Source organism: Schistocerca cancellata, chromosome 3, assembly GCF_023864275.1.
Source record: "Schistocerca cancellata isolate TAMUIC-IGC-003103 chromosome 3, iqSchCanc2.1, whole genome shotgun sequence".
Taxonomy (NCBI): domain Eukaryota; kingdom Metazoa; phylum Arthropoda; class Insecta; order Orthoptera; family Acrididae; genus Schistocerca; species Schistocerca cancellata.
Window position 1 is genome coordinate 76,401,176 of NC_064628.1, and position 20,105 is coordinate 76,421,280.

The following is a 20,105-nucleotide window of genomic DNA, read 5'->3' on the forward strand; positions in this document are numbered from 1 at the left end:
GTGTGTGTGTGTGCGGGTGTAGGTGTCTTATCTTTCCGGAATTGCTCTGCAAATTGAGGCTTTAAGTTGAATAGTATAGCGCTTACGTGCTGCAGTTTCACGCTGAAGATGACAGGGTAGTCATCTGTCGAAGTATTGACAGTTACCGATGATATGACCCAGCTGCGTACTCATCAATTATTTGACCAGAGAGTCGTTGTTAGCAATGATTAACGATGGCGTCCCAAGAGCTCAGCAGCTGGAAATGTATCATTTCAGAGAAAACTTGTTGAACTAGATCCCATTGAAATCAACGGCACCCACATAAATGCTTCCTGTAAACAAAGGTATGTCTGTATTGACATCTTGTGAAAGGAAATGGGACCTTTCTGGACTGATTAGCAGTGGTTACTACGATAGCGCGTATTCAGTCGACACAGGGTCGTTCAGCTAATTGAACGTTTTGCACTGTACTACTGTGGATTAAATAAGTAGGTTCCAGAGAGGAGAACACACGAATAAATTTGTAGATTTAATTATAAATATCTATGCACATGAATCTCTGTAGCCTCTGTGTGGTGCTCTAATATAAAGCTCTAAGACATATTCATTTGTGCTCAGTCGACATAGAAGTTGTTGTAGAGTGCAGTTCAGCCCAGCAGGGCAGCCTTGGCCTGCAGGTGGGCGGCAGCAGCCAGGGCTCCAGGGGCTCCAGCCACCGCTGGGCCCAGGGCGGCGATCGAGGGGGCGAGGCCGCCGATCAGCGCGGGAGGACCGACCGCGTAGGCGGGGGCGGCGGCGATGGCGGCGGGGGCGGCGATGGCGGCGGGGGCGGCGAGGATGGCGGCAGAGTTGATGATGGCGTCGCGGGCCCGCGTCTGAGCTACGGTGGCCAGGTGGGCGCCGCGGGCTGCCGCCACCTCAGGGGTGTCCAGGGGCACTCCGCCGGGTCCGATGATGATGTTGGCCGGGGGCTGCGGGATCGCCGGCACGGCGATGGGGGCGGCTGCGATGGCCGGGGCTGCCAGACCGGCACCCAGCAGTCCAGCGCCCAGGTAGCCGGGCTTCGCCACTGCCACGGCCAGCACCACGCTCAGGACGATCTATGGGACAGAAAAATCATACTCATTATTGTGTTTTAACCTTCTGAGTTTCAGATCAGTTCGAATTATATACATGGAGGAAAACTCATTATCGATAAGAATTCAGATCTAAGACAGACAGCAGTTTCAGCTAAGACCATTTTTTCACGCTATTGCAGCGGTTCTCCATCCGAGGACTAGCTTGTTACGGATCTTCACACTACTCTCTCCTGCGCAAATTTCTTGATCTCTGCATAACTGCTGCAACCAACCCTCATCTGAACCTGCTTACTGTAGGCGAGTCTTGGCATCCATGTAAAATTTTTTGCTCCATACTCTCCTCCGTAATCAAACTGTTGACAATTTGATACCTCAGGATAAGTCTCATCAACCGATCCCTTCTATGTGATACTTTTTTTCATAATTCCTTCAGTTCGTCCTCATCAGCGTTTGGCACCACCTCATTTCACAACCTTCTGTTCTCTTCTTGTATTGATTTATTTTGCTCATTTTCATGTGTAGAAGGTTACAGTCCTGACAAATATCTCCATAAACAGTAGAGTTGTATATAAATTTGTATTTCATGTTAACACACATCTTTATCCAAAACCCATTTTTTTCTAGTGCCAGTTTGCATTAAATACCCTCTCTACTTATGATATGTCCGCTCCCGGTAGCTGAGTGGTCAGCGCGACAGACTGTCAATCCTAAGGGCCCGGGTTCGATTGCGGCTCGGTGGGAGATTTTCTCCGCTCAGGGACTGGGTGTTGTGTTTTCCTAATCATCATCATTTCATCCCCATCGACGCGCAAGTCGCCGAAGTGGCGTCAAATCGAAAAACTTGCACCAGGTGAGTGGTCTACCCGACGGGAGGCTCTCATCACTCGCCATTTATAATATTTCTGATATGTCAGTTATCTTGGTGTCCAAACAGCAAAAACTCATATGCCACCTTCAGTGTCTCACTCCCTAATCTGACTATCCCTGCACTGCCTAAATAAGCCATCCTCTATTTATTTTTACCCTCTATCACTTGTATCAGAGTTCCTCTTACTTATGAAATTTATATCCTGAAAGTGCAGCAGAATTTGTTATACCTGAATGAGTCGATGATGATATCATGCTGGATGACGTTGGATTACTGTTGGACGTTGGTCGTTTCTGAAAGTAACCCAATGCTAAACTTGCTGAAAGTACAGTGGAGCAATGTCAGAAATGATCATTCCATTATGCTGCTATTTTATGATTATCGATGTTATAAATTAGTCGATAGTTTTAGCACTTTTAGGAATAACTTAACTGCTTTTCCAGTTTTTGTGCGTTAGTCCATTATGGGCAAAGTGCACAATTGCATGACGCGCACTAAATTTGTGTCATACGGATATCTTATTCTAACCTTCCCAGTAGAATGATTCATGACCATCTTGTCGAAAGGAAAACACTCTAAATTACTAGTTATTTCATGCTCCTTAGAACCAGTAGAATAGTTCTTTGTGTGGTTTAGGTAGGTCACAGATAATGCAGATCATGGTGAGAAGAAATCTGGTTAGAAGGCACTCGAGCTTTAACGTACCTCCTCAGTCAGCTTTTTCTAAGAAACTGTCCTCCCACATGCCTAGCATGGAACAGTATGGAAACCACAAAAACAAATTGTGTGTTCCATACTACATAACTGTGTGTGGCAAACCACATCACAGTGATTAGACGTTTCCGAGACCAGCTGTAAACACTAGATGACGCTCTTGCACTCACCAGGGTCTTCATTGCCGGCTCTTGGGCTTGTTGGCTGTTGCAGCTGCTGAACTGTGACCAGGCTCCGGGTACCACGCTATTTATACCGTTGTCCGGCGGTGCCTTGACGTGAAAGTACCGGCAGCTGTCCTTCCCTCCATGTACTCCTTGGACGAGAACCGTGTGTCGAGGCTGATGCAACACACAGTGCATACAACGCTCGTAACGCAGCGATATTTTCTCAATAGTACTGAGGTGAATAGGCTAATTCGTCGACGAGTCACTGTGATGATTAATTATAGGCATATATTTCGCTAGAACTCGAAGTATATGTACGGAAGTGAATCCCACCCAGAACGTTTGGTATTACAGTTGGCTATATTAACTTTTTGTGTAGGTGTGCACCAATCATAAAAGTTACTATATATTTATATATATTTAAGAAACGCGTTCAAGACGCACGTATTATGTTTCAGGAGAACAAAACTCTCCTCTTTAAAATTCAAGTAGAGATTTCGCTAAAATCAGCACGCCGTATTCGTCCATGAGATCCAGGGCTCTACAGACTTCGGCACCCAGATGGATACTGAAATTTCTTAATTTCTGATAGGCATTTCATACAGTTCCGTACCGTCGTTTAGTGAACGAAAGGTGAGCTTACAGAGTATCGGACCAGATTTGTGACAGACTGAGAACTTCCTTGGTGACAGAATTCAGCACGGCTCTCTGAACGGAATAAAATCGGAAGATGTAAGGATAACTCCGGAAATGCCAAAAGGGAGTGTTGTTTGGCCAGTTACTATTTATAATATATGTAAATGGTCCAGCAGCTTAAATCGGAAGAGCCTGCTGGCAGATGATGCCCTTGTATACAAGAATGTAGTAACGCCAGGAAACTGTAGCAATTTGCAGAAAGACCTGCAGAGGGACTGTAGTTGACTCCGAACCTACATAAAAGTAGCATATGGCGCATAAGTAGGTGAAGAAATTCACTATTGTTCAGTTACACTAGTGGTGAAAAATCTCTGGGAACAGTAGACAGCGGAAGATATCTAGGAGCAATCACCCGCAGCGACCTTAAATATAGTGACCACATAAAACAAACTATAAAAAGCAGGCATCAGATAGAGATTCATTAGAAGAATGTAAAGAAAATGTAATTTATCAACAAAAGATGTGGTTTACAAAATTTTTGTTCGTCCGATTCTTCTGGGTGGCTCCTTAGTGTGGGATTGTATAAAATTTGGGTTAATAGGTGAGATAGAGAAGATCGTCAAGGGATCGTTTATTCGGGGCGAGAGTGTTACGATGCTCAAAAAACTTACGTGGCGCTTCAGTCCGGAATCGCGCTGCTGCTGCGGTCACAGGTACGAATCCTGCCTCGGGATGTATGTGATGTCCTTAGGTTAGTTAGGTGTAAGTAGTTCTAAGTCTAGCGGACTGATGACCTCAGATGTTAAGTCCCATAGTGCTTAGATCCATTTGAACCATTTTGAAACTTACATGCGAGCTTTTACAATACAGCCGTATCACAACACAGAGAGGCTTACTGTTGAGATTTCGAGAGTGTTCGTTCCGGAAAGGGACAGACCAAGTATTATTATTGTAAGTAGGCTGTTTAGGTTTCTATGTTGGTAACGCCACGTAGCGCTCTATATGAAAATCACTGACTGTGCTGTGTGAAGTCTGTGGCTGGTTGGCATTGTTGGAATATTTGATATTGTAGTGTTGGGCAGCTGGATGTGAACAGCGCGTAGCGCTGCGCAGTTGGAGGTGAGGCGCCAGCAGTGGTGGATGTGGGAAGGGAGATGGCAGGAATTTTGGGAGCGGACGATCTGGACTTGTGTCCATCAGAAAGAGTAAATTTGTAATATCATGAACTGCTATATATATATGATGACTTTTGAACATTATAAACTTAAATACATTGTTTGTTCTCTGTCAAAATCTTTCATTTGCTAACTATACCTATCAGTAGTTAGTGACTTCAGTAGTTAGAATCTTTTATTTAGCTGGCAGTATTGGCGCTCGCTGTATTGCAGTAGTTCGAGTAACGAAGACTTTTGAGAGGTAAGTGATTCATGAAAGGTATAGGTTATTGTTAGTCAGGGCAATTCTTTTGTAGCGTCTATTGAAAGTCAGATTGCGTTGCGCTAAAAATATTGTGTCTCAGTTTAGCGTTGATCAGAATAAGTAAAGAGAGAAATGTCTGAGTACGTTCAATTCTGCTCAGCTGTTTGAAAATCGAGGTTTATCACCACTGTAATTCATAAATGTTTCTAAGGGGACGTTTCATTATCTTTCCCATACGTCTCGCGAAATGACCATAACGAAAAAATATAAGAAATTAGAGCTGATACAGAGGTTTACCGACAGTTATTTTACCCACAAGCCATTCGCTAATTTAACTTGAATGGAAGTAAGGTTAATGGTGTCAGAAGTACCCTCTGCCACACGCCGTGGGTTGTGGAGTAGAGATGTAAATGTAGATACTTCATCACGCTAATGATTCCTTAATGCACTGTACTCTAGAGTGAATGGATACATAATGATCGGAAAACCTCACCTACTGACGGCAAGTAAATCGCAACACCAAGTATGAATGTTGGAACATAAACGAAAGTTGGTAGGCGTGTTTCTACATCTGAAAGATGATGTCTACTCAGATTGCATGCCAGTCGCAAAAGAGTGGCGAAACTATGAGGCTGCAAGTCAAGGTTGCTTTCAATGTACGCTGTAACGGTCGTGAGCGTTAGTTATGCTGCCATTCATGAACAGCATTTCAGGGAGTGTTTCCCAAAAGGATAACGCAGGCCCAGACACCGCTGTTGTACCTCAACACGCTCTACAGAACGTCGACATGTTTTTCCTAGGCCTGCTCGATCACCAGATATATCTCAGTCTACTGACTGGTTTGATGCGGCCCGCCACGAATTCCTTTCTTGTGCTAACCTCTTCATCTCAGAGTAGCACTTGCAACCTACGTCCTCAATTATTTGCTTGACATAATCCAATCTCTGTCTTCCTCTACAGTTTTTGCCCTCTACAGTTCCCTCTAGTACCATGGAAGTCATTCCCTCATGTCTTGGCAGATGTCCTATCATCCTGTCCCTTCTCCTTATCAGTGTTTTCCACATATTCCTTTCCTCTCCGATTCTGCATAGAATCTAGTCATCCCTTACCTTATCAGTCCACCTAATTTTCAACATTCGTCTATAGCACCACATCTCAAATGCTTCGATTCTCTTCTGTTCCGGTTTTCCCACAGTCCATGTTTCACTACCATACAATGCTGTACTCCAGACGTACATCCTCAGAAATTTCTTCCTCAAATTAAGACCGGTATTTGATATTAGTAGACTTCTCTTGGCCAGAAATGCCTTTTTTGCCATAGCGAGTCTGCTTTTGATGTCCTCCTTGCTCCGTCCGTCATTGGTTATTTTACTGCCTAGGTAGCAGAATTCCTTAACTTCATTGACTTCGTGACCATCAATTCTGATGTTAAGTTTCTCGCTGTTCTCATTTCTACTACTTCTCATTACCTTCGTCTTTCTCCGATTTACTCTCAAACCGTACTGTGTACACATTAGACTGTTCATTCCGTTCAGCAGATCATTTAATTCTTCTTCACTTTCACTCAGGATAGCAATGTCATCAGCGAATCGTATCATTCAAATGGTTCAAATGGCTCTTAGCGCTATGGGACTTAACATCTATGGTCATCAGTCCCCTAGAACTTAGAACTACTTAAACCTAACTAACCTAAGGACAGCACACAACACCCACCCATCACGAGGCAGAGAAAATCCCTGACCCCGCCGGGAATCGAACCCGGGAAAATCATATCATTGATATCCTTTCAACTTGTATTTTAATTCCACTCGTAACCTTCCTTTATTTCCATCATTGCTTCCTCGATGTACAGATTGAAGAGTAGGGGCGACAGGCTACAACTTTGTCTTACACCCTTGTTAATACGAGCCCTTCGTTCTTGATCGTCCATTCTTATTATTCCCTCTTGGTTGTTGTACATATTGTATATGACCCGTCTCTCACTATAGCTTACCCCTACTTTTTTTCAGAATCTCTAACATCTTGCACCATTTTATATTGTCGAACGCTTTTTCCAGGTCGACAATCCTATGAAAGTGTCTTGATTTTTCTTTAGCCTTGCTTCCATTATTAGCCGTAACGTCAGAATTGCCTCTCGTCCGTTTACTTTTCCTAAAGCCAAACTGATCGTCATCTAGCGTATTCCCTATTTTCTTTTCCATTCTTCTGTATATTATTCTTGTAAGCAGCTTCGATGCATGAGCTGTTAAGCTGATTGTGCGATAATTCTCGCACTTGTCAGCTCTTGCCGTCTTCGGAATTGTGTGCATGATGCTTTTCCGAAAGTCAGATGGTATATCGCCAGACTCATATACTCTACACACCAACGTGAATAGTCGTTTTGTTGCCACTTCCCCCAATGATTTTAGAAATTCTGATGGAATGTTATCTATCCCTTCTGCCTTATTTGACCGTAAGTCCTCCAAAGCTCTTATAAATTCCGATTCTAATACTGGATCCCCTATCTCTTCTAAATCGACTCCTGTTTCTTCTTCTATCACATCAGACAAATCTTCACCCTCATAGAGGCTTTCAATGTATTCTTTCCACCTATCTGCTCTCTCCTCCGCATTTAACAGTGGAATTCCCGTTGCACTCTTAATGTTACCACCGTTGCTTTTAATGTCACCAAAGGTTGTTTTGACTTTCCTGTATGCTGAGTCTGTCCTTCCGACAATCATATCTTTTTCGATGTCTTCACATTCTTCCTGCAGCCATTTCGTCTCAGCTTCCCCGCACTTCCTATTTATTTCATTCCTTAGCGACTTGTATTTCTGTATTCCTGATTTTTCCCGGAATATGTTTGTACTTCCTCCTTTCATCAATCAACTGAAGTATTTCTTCTGTTACCCATGGTTTCTTCGCAGCTACCTTCTTTGTACCTATGTTTTCCTTCCCAACTTCTGTGATGGCCCTTTTTAGAGATGTCCATTCCTCTTCAACTGTACTGCCTACTGCGCTATTCCTTATTGCTGTATCTATAGCGTTAGAGAACTTCAAACGTATCTCGTCATTCCTTAGTACTTCCGTATCCCATTTCTTTGCGTATTGATTCTTCCTGACTAATGTCTTGAACTTCAGCCTACTCTTCATCACTACTATATTGTGATCTGAGTCTACATCTGCTCCTGGGTACGCCTTACAATGCAGTATCTGATTTCGGAAACTCTGTCTGACCATGATGTAATCTAATTGAAATCTTCCCGTATCTCCCGGCCTTTTCCAAGTATACCTCCTCCTCTTGTGATTCTTGAACAGGGTATTCGCTATTACTAGCTGAAACTTGTTACAGAACTCAATTAGCGTTTCTCCTCTTTCGTTCCTTTTCCCAAGCCCATATTCTCCTGTAACCTTTTCTTCTACTCCTTCCCCTACAACTGCATTCCAGTCACCCATGACTATTAGATTTTCGTCCCCCTTTACATACTGCATTTCCCTTTCAATATCCTCATACACTTTCTCTATCTGTTCATCTTAAGCTCGCGACGTTGGCATGTGTACCTGAACTATAGTTGTCGGTGTTGGTCTGCTGTCGATTCTGATCAGAACAACCCGGTCACTGAACTGTTCACAGTAACACACCCTCTGCCCTACCTCCCTATTCATAACGAATCCTACACCCGTTATACCATTTTCTGCTGCTGTTGGTATTACCCGATACTCATCTGAACAGAAATCCCTGTCTTCCTTTCACTTCACTTCACTGACCCCTACTATATCTAGATTGAGCCTTTGCATATATCTCTAAGCGTGCTTGTATGGGCATCATCGGACGACAGCCTCAGCGCCGCCCACATCCAGCACTAACCGCCCCTGTACTGACCGACTAAGTACAACAGGCATGAAATTCCATCTCACAAACTGACATCCGGTTCATGTACAACACAATGCATGCTTACATTCAACATTCTGGCGTTTACACCACATATCAACGTACAAGGGTTTCACAGTGTCGATGGATTTTCTTGAGTTTACATTAGCCTGTTATCTAACAATGTATATCAGTTGAATATTTTGCCTAGACAAATGTATTCCCGAAATTCCGTTACTCTACAGTAATTATTTTCTGGTGTTGCGACTTTTTCTATTAGTGTATTTCGAAACTGGCATGAGCTACTTATAAAGTAACTGTTTTTATACTACTGGTTTCGATTATGTCATCCTCCTCAGGTATCATTTACCTGGTACTTGAAGTTGATCGAAGGACTGTAACCGTCAGTGAACAAAGAATTATAAATAAACAATTATTTTATCAGCATGTGGCAACGGCCTTGCCGCAGTAGATACACCGGTTCCCGTGTGATCATCGAAGTTAAGCGCTGTCTGGCGTAGTCGATACTTGGATGGGTGACCATCCAGGCCGCCATGCGCTGTTGCCATTTTTCGGGGTGCACTCGTAATGGTAATTGAGGAGCTACTCGACCGAATAGTGGCGGCTTCGGTCAAGAATACCATCATAACGACCGGGAGAGCGGTGTGCTGACCCCATGACCCTCCTATCCGCACCCTCCTCTGAGGATGACACGGCGGTCGGATGCTCCCAGTAGGCCACTCGTGAGATGAAGACGGAGTGCTTTTTGCTTTTTTTCATCAGTATGTCTTGACTCTTTACAACTCTTCATTCAATTACTAACGAACTCTGAGTAGCACCTGCATCGTATACCACTCAACTATCACATGACTAGTTTGAAACTTCCTGGCAGATTAAAACTGTGTCCCAGACGGAGACTCGAACTTGAGACCTTTGTCTTTCGCGGGCAAGTGTTCTACCTTCTGAGCTACCCAAGTACGACTCACGCCACGTCGTCACAGCTTCACTTCTGCCAATACCTCGTCTCCTACCTTCCAAACTTCACAGAAGCTCTCTCGCGAAAGTCAAAGGTCCCGAGATCGAGTCTCGGTCTGGCACACAGTTTTAAAGTGCCAGGAAGTTTCATATCAGTGCACACTCCACTGCAGAGTGAAAATCTAATTCTGGAATTAAAGTTTTAGCTATGGTTTGCAACAATAGGGGCCAGATTTGTAATGAATGAGTATTCCATCTCAGAGATAGAGGGAGGTAGCAGATAGCATCTATCAACAACTGTCGCTCGAATTTTTGTCTCCTCCCTTACTGGTCCATATGCAACAAGCAACAACGAAAACGACTGCATAGATTTTTCTCCTCTATCTTGATCCCTTAGGAAACTTGTACAATTTTATCACAAGTACAGGAATTCTTATACGGCTGCAGTTTTTGACGGATCTCTGTTCTGCCTTAGAGACCAACATAAACCGCCGCAGTGCAGATAGATTTGTGGCTCGAATGGCTCTGAGTACTATGGGACTCAACTGCTGAGGTCATTAGTCCCCTAGAACTGAGAACTAGTTAAACCTAACTAACCTAAGGACATCACAAACATCCATGCCCGAGGCAGGCTTCGAACCTGCGACCGTAGCGGCCTTGCGGTTCCAGACTGCAGCGACTTTAACCGCACGGCCACTTCGGCCGGCAGATAGATTTGTGGATCGATTTATTTATAAAAACTGTATTTCAGAAAATATCAGCATTCCCTTGATACAACTGTCGTACACCTTAGCAGACATAAATGATAACTGGAAGATAGTTTATTAATAAACTTGCATTGTCTCTACTAACTGCAGCATATTCTCCAAGCAAAACTGTGTCATTTTTGGTAGATATTTGGACGCTTACAAGATGATTTTACTAGTATTCTTTTAACGATACATAATATGTCAGCAAACGTCGTAACTGAGTAATGCAAGTTATTTAATAATTCACCAGTAGATTAAAGAATGTAACACTCCATTTCAGTGGAACAAGATGGAATAAGAGAATGTTAATTCCAGATAATTCTTCCGAAATACCTCGTTAACCTCACCTTCATATACCCACCGTCAGACGACAAAACAATGAAAACATGTACGGCAAAGTAAAGCTTTTATCTGCCTCCCACGAATGACTACAGAAACATTACCCTACTATAAGATGACAACATTGTGAGATATATTGGTATTGTTATTGCTTTTATTTTGGTAATTATCTGTCAAATTACTGGGATTCTAATCTGCACTAGTATTTTGTAACTCGGCGTATCTCTTACACAAGACTTCCAGAATAATTTGACTCACATATCATAAGCTATGTCGCTACAGCTACCTCATCTGCTGTTAGCGACAGGTCCCGTTTAAGTAGTACTGGATACTCGACTGTCTGTCATATTGTCCTGTCCATTTTGCTGTTAAGGGTTTTCAATTAACTTTTATATTGTTACAGTATTTATGTTACTTCAAATTCTGTACTTAATTATTCATTTAATTTTAACATAATTTTAGTTTCTACATTTCATGTCAATATTTGAGGGCATCTGAATTTTTGTTGCTTAAGGAAATATTACTTCTGTTGGGCAGTCTGCTTCAGACGTCTCCTGTTTCCCAGATGCGTAATCTTATTTTGTTGATATGGTAATTCTTTTCTCTCATTTAGTATTATGTCTTCCAAGAATTAGAGTTTAACAAAACGCTCTTTCCCTTCTTCTACTCTACATTATTTTTCTCTCATATCAGCTGCCACTCCATTCAACAAAGTTCCTCAGCGTACTCTTTGCTTTCAGCCATAAGACGCATCCAAGCCGCAGAGCACTAGCATGCTAACTTTCCTGTGGCATTCATAGTAACGATCTGAAATTTGCAGTAGACTCGTCCTAAAAGGCTGAATAAAACATCTGGTAAGAGTAATATTTCTTGTTCATTTATGGTCATTTCAACAACAGTAGCAATCTTCAATAAAATTCTTCAGGGTATCAGACCGCATCGTCACAATTTAAAATGCGCCAACGTTCGGCCAGCGTTTGGCAGTTAACGTAAGGCCCTGATGAAGGCTAGCTGCAACGCTGGCCGAAACGTTGGCGCATTTTAAATTGTGACGATGCGGTCTGATACCCTGAAGAATTTTATTGAAGAAGACAACGGCCGCGGAAGCCTACGCTTACATTTAACAGTAGCAATATTATAATTATTTTCATAATAAAATTTGCTGTAAATAGTCTACCGTAGTTCGAAAGTAACAGTTGTGTCACAAACTACAACGTTAGAAGGAAAATAATTTTCCACTTTCTTTTTTCTGAAGTTGGTTTGGTTTACAAGAATAATTATCTTCTACTTCATGTAGGTGTTAAGTAAGAAACCAGTTCGGGTACGAATTGGTTCCTTGTTTCTCCTAATGTTACGAACCCTTATTTCCTCCTAATATATTTCCGTATCACTAACTGTCACTGATTCATAATCTTTACACTGCTTGTAATATAATGCTGATACTTAAAACTGAAAAACAAAGTAACTGCGTTTTCGTTCTACTAATGTTTGTTAATTTAGAACCGGTTTTCGACCATTGTCAGGAAACAACTATCGTTCACAATGGAAACTAGTTTGTAAAAACTAGAAACAAAGATACTTTCAGTACACAGAGGATCAAACACAGCATTGATCACTTGTGTTATACAGCAAGTGTGTCGAATTACAGTTTTAATTGCATAATTTAAATATACTGTTTTGGGTGGCGGGGGAGTGGAGGGGATATCATCAGTCCTCTGGCTGGAGTGATGCAGTCCAGCCCGGCTATCTCGGCTATGCCAGCCTCTTCACCTAAGACTAGCACATGTCCCCAAGACCCCCCTATCATCCCGTTCTTTCATCTTTTCAGTTTTCTGTACATCTCTCTCCTCACCGATTCTGTGAAGAACGTCCTCATTATTTATCAGTCCATCTAGTTTTCAATACCTTTCTGTAGCACCACATTTCAAACGCTTCGAGTCTCTTCTTCTTAGAGTTTTCTCACAATCCTGGTTCACTTCCATACAAGTCGTTGCTGCAGATGTACATATTCAGAAATGTCTTCCTCAAATTGAGGCCAGTGTTTGATACAAGATTTTTTTTATATATTTTGCACGTTACTTCGTCTACCATATATTTGCTTCCAAGATATCACAATTCTTTCTCTTCTCCTACTTTGTGGACCTAAATTTTGATATTAAGTTTATCACTAATTTCATTTCTCCTGCTTCTCATTGCTTCCATGTTTCTTCGATTGCTATCAATCCATTTTCTTTGCTCATTACACTGTATATTACAATCAGGATACCCTGTAATTGTTCCTCGCTCTCACTGAAGATAGCAATATCATCAGCGAAACTTATCATCGACATTCTTTCCCCTAGGATTTTGTCGCTTTCCTGAACCTATCTTTAGTTTCCATCATTGCTTCTTCGATGTTGACATACTCTTTCTACGGGGGCAACCAATAAACTATTCTCCCAACCAATTTCAGTAACAAGCGACAGAGAATCAGTTATCTTTCACGGTAATGATAAGGGAAAGAATTAATTCGCCCCAACGCTTCACTTTAGATTTTGCATTTATTGTCACGCCCTTCAGCGTAAACCCGAGAACAAGCAAGTGCAACAATGAGGAAATATTTGCTATATAGGTTAAGAATTACTTAATAAACAATACGAATCTAAAATTATTGCTTTTTATGAAAATATTTTAAGACCATAAACAATAAAGATCAGCGGTTAATAAGCCTTTTTGTGCATAACGGTGGAGTAGATAATTAACCTCTTGAAACTTCCTGGCAGATTAAAACAGTGTGCCGGACCGAGACTCGAACTCGGGACCTTTGCCTTTCGCGGGCAAGTGCTCTACCAACTGAGCTACCCAAGCACGACTCATGCCCCGTCCTCACAGCTTTACTTCTGCCAGTATCTCGTCTCCTACCTTCCAAACTTTGCAGAAGCTTTCCTGCGAACCTTGCAGAACTAGCACTCCTGAAAGAAAGGATATAGCGGAGACATGGCTTAGCCACAGCCTGGGGGATGTTTCCAGAATGAGATTTTCACTCTGCAGTATGGTGTGCGTTGGTATGAAACTTCCTGGAAGATTAAAACTGTGTGCCGGACCGAGACTCGAACTCTGGACCTTTGCCTTTCGCTGGCAAGTGCTCTACCAACTGAGCTACCCAAGCACGACTCACGCCCCGTCCTCACAGCTTTACTTCTGCCAGTATCTCGTCTCCTACCTTCCAAACTTTACAGAAGCTCTAGTGCGAACAGTTCGCAGGAGTCTCGGTCCGGCACACAGTTTTAATCTGCCAGGAAGTTTCATATCAGCGCACACTCCGCTGAAGAGTGAAAATCTCATTCAATTAACCTCTTATTTCATTCTCCTGAAACACTGAGTGGCAATAGACACTCGGGCAACTTTTACCCCAGCGTGGCTCCGGGAAGAGGATGGCTCCACCAGGAAACATTTACCCGAACTGGAAGGGGAACTCTTCTAACACGAGCCACTAGGTTGGACAAAGACAGGGATGGCGATTTTTAATCATTAACCGAAGCTTGCTTGCTATCAGATGAAAATTACAGAGGCAAAGGTAGCTTTATTTGTGCTCACAAAAATTGATAACTTCTGCAAGTGAGATTCTGGCAGAACTACCGCCGTAGTATGGATACGGTACTTCGGAGCTGAGGAGAGCAAGTCAACAACGGTCTCTACCGAATAGGCCCAACATTTCAGACAGACCGAGCAACCGACATCAGTCGTGACTAGGTGGATCACCAAATAGAAACTCTAGCACTACCTTAAATATAATTGAATAGAGCACTTAAATGCCGCGGGGACTTAACTCCTTAACACAAGAATATATACACAATAACAACGACTAAAGTTAAATATGCCTACGTATTAAAACATAACACATATTGGCGATCATTAACATAACCTCGCATTTCAGACATCCATAAAATTAATTGGCTCTATCTCTCCGCCAGACAGGACAAGGTTATTTAACATTTTACAACGTGCTTATCCAAACAGTGACTACGCCGTCCATGGGAAAACAACGGCTTGCAGAAGGTCCACAGCCTAAAAATTTTCTTTCTTTTTAATTTAAGACGCGGGCTTTAAGTAAACATGGCGATCAGATGCACGATCATGCAAGGGGGCAGTAACGCACACGCAAGGCAATTTCCGATCTCAAACTCAAAGCAGAGAAACGTTGCCACACAGTTATTTATAGCTCCCACAACACCGGGAGATTGGCCCCGCCAGACGACGACCGTTGCACTAACCAGATGAAAAATCTTACTTTTCGGTCACGACACCACCTTCTTGAGGTCATTGGCAGACGCAGACTGAATTTATAGCTTTCCCCGCCCATGAACGGAAACAAACGTTGTCCACAGATTTATGGCCTCTTGTGTCCTCACGCCCCAGGTTTTTGGGCCCATCCAGACTTAGCATAGAGGGCCCGAGCGTCCCGCTGCAAAACGGTCGTCCAGGGCCAAACACTCGTCTCAAGTTCTCGTCCGCCCTCGGCACGGCACACAGCGCCTCCTCCCAGCGGGCGCGGATGCAACGCGCTCGCGGAAGCTCCGCAACGCCCTCTAGGAAGGCGCGGAAACTCCAAACAGGAGTAAACCAAGGGAAAAACAGGAACCGTGGCAAACGACACGGCTCAAATGTGCAGACCGAACAGCAAGAGGGGAACATGTGCTATTCTGTCTTACACCGTTTTTAATCTGATTACTCCGTACTTGTTTTTCTATTCTGATTATTCGTTCTTGTTTCTTATACAAATTGCATATTATCCGTCTTTCCCCATAGATTACTCCTATTTTCCTCACAATTTCAAACACCTTGCTTACTTTTACACTGTAGAAAGCTGCTACTTGTACGAGAAACCGTACGAATATGTCTTGATTTTTTAAAGCCTGATTTCCACTATCAAGCCCAGGACTGCCACTCTTGTGCTTTTTTCGTTCCTAAACGCAAAATGATTTTCACCCAAGAGATCCTTAATTTTTTTCCATTTTTCTGTGCATTATTCAAGTCAGCAACTTCAATTCTAGAGCTTTTATGTTGATCTTAAGCTAATTCTCGCACGTAACTATTCCTGATATCTTCGGAATTGTGTGGACGATGTTTTCGCGAAAGTCTAACGGTATTTCTCAACTCTCATTGATTCTACTCATCAACCTCAAGAGTCTTTTGATTTCCACATTGCCCAGTGATTATCAAAATTCCAAAGGAGTGTTTTCTGTGCCTTCTGCTTTATTTAGTGACACATATTCCACAGCTCTGTCAAACTCTGACTGTAACACTGAATGACGTGTGTATTCCAGATCCGTTTCCAACTCTTCTTCCATCACGACAGCAGGTAGTGCCTTTCCCTTGCAGGTGCCGTCATTGTATTCTTTTTACCTTCCTCTATCTACAATTAAAAACGAAATTCATACTACGGTCTTAGTGTTCACACCTTTGCTTTCCATTTTTTATACTCTCCTGAATGCTGAATCCGTACTCCCGAAGACCATTTATTTCGCGTCCACTTCACATTTTTTCTGCTGCCGTTTCACGTTAAATTCCCTACACTTCTTCTTTATTTCATCTGCAAGTGACTTGTATTGCTGTATTCATGACTTTTACGGAGAATTTTTGGACTTCTTTCTCTTGTTTTTTGGGCTTCCTTCTTTCGTCGGTCAGCTGAGATATTTCTTCTGTTACTCAGCGTTTCTTCATCGTTACTTCCCTCGTAAGTATATTAGTCCGTCCAAGTTGTGTGACTGCCCTTTTTAGAGATGTCCATTCTTTTTTCACCAGATGCCTTCTTCAGTTTTCAGTGTCCCTGTATCCACAGCCTCAGAGAACTTCGAATGCATCTCATCATTCCTCAGTATATTAGTCCGTCCAAGTTTTCTGACTGCCATTTTTAGGGATGACCATTCTTTTTTCACCAAATGCCTTCTTCACTTTTCAGTGTCCCTGTACCTGCAGCCTCAGAGAACTTTGAATACATCTCATCATTCCTCAGTATGTTAGTCCGTCCAAGTTATGTGATTGCCCTTTTTAGATATGTCCATTCTTTTTTCAGCAAATGCCTTCTTCAGTTTTTAGTGTCCCTGTATCTACAGCCTCAGAGAGCTTTGAATGCATCTCATCATTCCTCAGCCCTTGAATATCCCACTTCTTTCCACTCTGATTCTTCCAGACGATACCTTTTATTTCAGTGTAGTCTTTTTTTTCTTTTTTTTTTTTTTTTTTTTTTTTTTTGTTAGTCATTAGTCCTTCGACTGGTTTGATTCGGCCCACAACGAATTCTCCTATGCCAAGCTTTGCGTCTCAAAGTAGCACTCCCAACATACGTCCCCAGTCATTTTCTGTATGTATTCCAATTTCTATCTTCCTCGACGAATCTACGTGGAAACACACCCCCCTTCCCATTTCTTACCTTACCAGTCCATTCAATTTTTCGACGTTCTTCTGTAGCATCACATCTCAAATGCTTTGATTTTCCTCTGTTCCGTTTTTCCTAGAGTCCATGTTTCACTACCACAAATCTACATTCTCAGAATTTCTTGCATATGTACCTGTTAAAATTATAGTCACACGGCGTGGTTTTCCGACTGTATGTAAGTGTTAATCTCAGAAACTACTGTACGGATATCGCTACTGTAATCACTAACAGAGGTGAGTTTAACATACGTATTTTTATCTGTTCCACATTTAACAGGCATTTGGAATGAAATCTTATGGTTATGAAAGGAGTTGTAGAACAGAGACAGAATCAGACTGGGAAAGCAGTAACGTACAGATCCGCCGCAGCTACAGAGCGCAGCAGAGCTTGACCAGAGTTTATACACCTCGTCAGTCAAACCAGTTTCGAAACTGGATTAATAAAAACGCTTCTCCCCTTTAGTAAAACGAACAGAATTTCCACACAAACAAGTTAAAGTGTCACAAAGGTCTTTCTTTGAAATGTTGTTCAACCCTCGCCGCAAATTTGCTCCTTCAAAAAATGGTTCCCACACATCCATGCCTGAGGCAGGATTCGAACCTGCGACCGTAGCAGCAGCGCAGTTCCGGACTGAAACGCCTAGAACCGCTCGGCGACATTGGCAGGCTAAATTTTTTTCTTCTTCGGTCTTGGTGAACGTTCAGCGCCAAATTCTGCACTATGTCTTTTTGTGGCAGGTTAGTACTAATAACACCAAGTCTCGTCACGCTTGACGATTTTCCTAGAAAGGAACCGTGCGCGTTCTTCATTTCAGACAAGTTGCACTAGTCATCAGTTCGTCGTTGTTTAAGTGCAGGAGTCAAGATGTGCGATAAAATCTTGGCTCACACTTTTCTCTTTTTCTAAACACTCAACAGAATATCTTCAGCACTTTCCTGCATTGCGCTTTATGAGGCAACAACGTTGACGCACTACGGTGACATTTCCACTGATTAACACTGCCTGTTCACAACGGACTTGTCGAATGCACATCTGTTGTTTACAGTTCTGATACTGAAATGCAGAAGGTTCTGCAATGAATTGACGCATGGTGCAGGGAATGGCAACTGAATCTCAATGTAGACAAGTGTAACGGGCTGCGAATACATAGAAAGAAAGATCCCATATCATTTAGCTACAATATAGCAGGTCAGCAACTGGAAACAATTAATTCCATAAATTATCTGGGAGTAGGCATTAGGAGTGATTTAAAATGGAATGATCATATAAAGTTGATCGTCGGTAAAGCAGATGCCACACTGAGATTTATTTTTGGAAGAATCCTAAGGAGACGCAATCCGAAAATAAAAGGAAGCAGGTTACAGTACACTTGTTCGCCCACTGCTTGAATACTGCTCACCCGTGTGGGATCCGTACCAGATAGGGTTGATAGAAGAGATAGAGAAGATCCAACGGAGAGCAGCGCGCTTCGTTACAGGATCAATTAGTAATCGCAAAAGCGTTATGGAGGAGATAGATAAACTCCAGTGGAAGGCTCTGCAAGAGAGATGCTTTGTAGCTCGGTACGGGCTTTTGTTGAAGTTTCGGGAACATGCCTTCACCGAGGAGTCAAGCAGTATAATGCTCCCTCGTACGTATATCTCGCGAAGAGACCATGAGGATAAGATCAGAGAGATTAAATCCGACACAGAGGCATACAGATAATCTTTCTTTCCGCGAACAACACGAGACTGGAATAGGAGGGAGAACCGATAGAGGTACTCAAGGTACCTTCCGCCACACACCGTTAGGTGGCTTGCGGAGTATGGATGTAGATGTAGTCCAAACTGCCACCATAGTCATTGCTCTGACGTTACTTATCCACAAGGAACAGAATCAGTCAATGACCGTTCTGGACGGACGATATAAAGTACCTAGCCGCCTGTTTCTGTCCGCATGTGGATACTAACCTCAAGAATTACTGTAGGGATTATAATACGGTTTTCACTAACAGGCAGACTGATTTACGAGGACGTTTTGTGTGAATAATTTATTATACAAGTCGTCCGATCGTAGATACTTAGTACTATCTGCGCAATGCTCCTGATTAAGCCTTACAGTCCAGTGCCGCATTTCGCGTTCTCTGTCACTTGATGTAATCCAGCTGGAGTCTTCCCGTGTCTCCAGCCCTTTCCGAAGTGTACCTCGTTCTCTCGTTATTTTTGAACAGCGTATTCGCAACTACTAGCAGAGTTTAATTAGTCTTTGTCCTTTTCATTCTTACCACTATTTCATCCGTAGCACCGTCTTCAGTTTCTTTCAACACCACAGCATTCCAGTCCCCCACAATTAATTGATCTCGCTTTATATACTGAGTTACCTGTTCTAAGCCCTCATATATTCTCTCATATTCTTCATCTACTGGTTGTGACATCGGTATCCATATCTCAGTTATTGTTGTTAGGATTGGTTTGCTACTGATTCTCATGAGAATAATCTTATTACTCAAGTGCTCAAAGTAACTCACTTTCTGACCTATCTTTCTATGCACAATGAATCCTAGTCTTCTTATACTCTCTTGTGCTGCTGTTAATATAATCCGACATACTTCTTAACAGAAATGATTTTCTCCTTTCTGTTTACTTCACTGTCCCTTCAATTACAAATGCATTGTGTCTTTGCATCTTACTTTCCAAATTTTCTAGCTTCTCTACCCCTCCAACTCGTATAATATTATATATTTACCGCCAAGTGGTAGCTTCACTGTCCTCCTACCTCTTCTGTACATGTTCACGACAGTAGCGCGTGAACATTCGACCAGCTTCGCCGTTTTCGCGATACTCGTTTACAGGCGCTGCGCAATAATGATCTGCCCTTTGTCAAAGTCGCTTGTTTCAATGGATTTCCGATTTGCAGCCCATACCTTCGCT

General features: G+C 42.6%; 1 protein-coding gene across 1 annotated transcript in view; it reads right to left on the reverse strand.

The window, feature by feature from the left end:
• Positions 1–498: 498 nt before the first annotated feature.
• Positions 499–20,105, reverse strand: part of LOC126177044 (cuticle protein 18.7-like) — a 51,252-nt gene continuing 31,645 nt past the window's right edge. Inside the window, exon 2 of the mRNA XM_049924278.1 lies at positions 499–1,082. Coding sequence (XP_049780235.1) covers positions 630–1,082 — 453 coding nt within the window. The 3' untranslated portion in view covers positions 499–629. The remainder of the gene's footprint in view (positions 1,083–20,105) is intronic.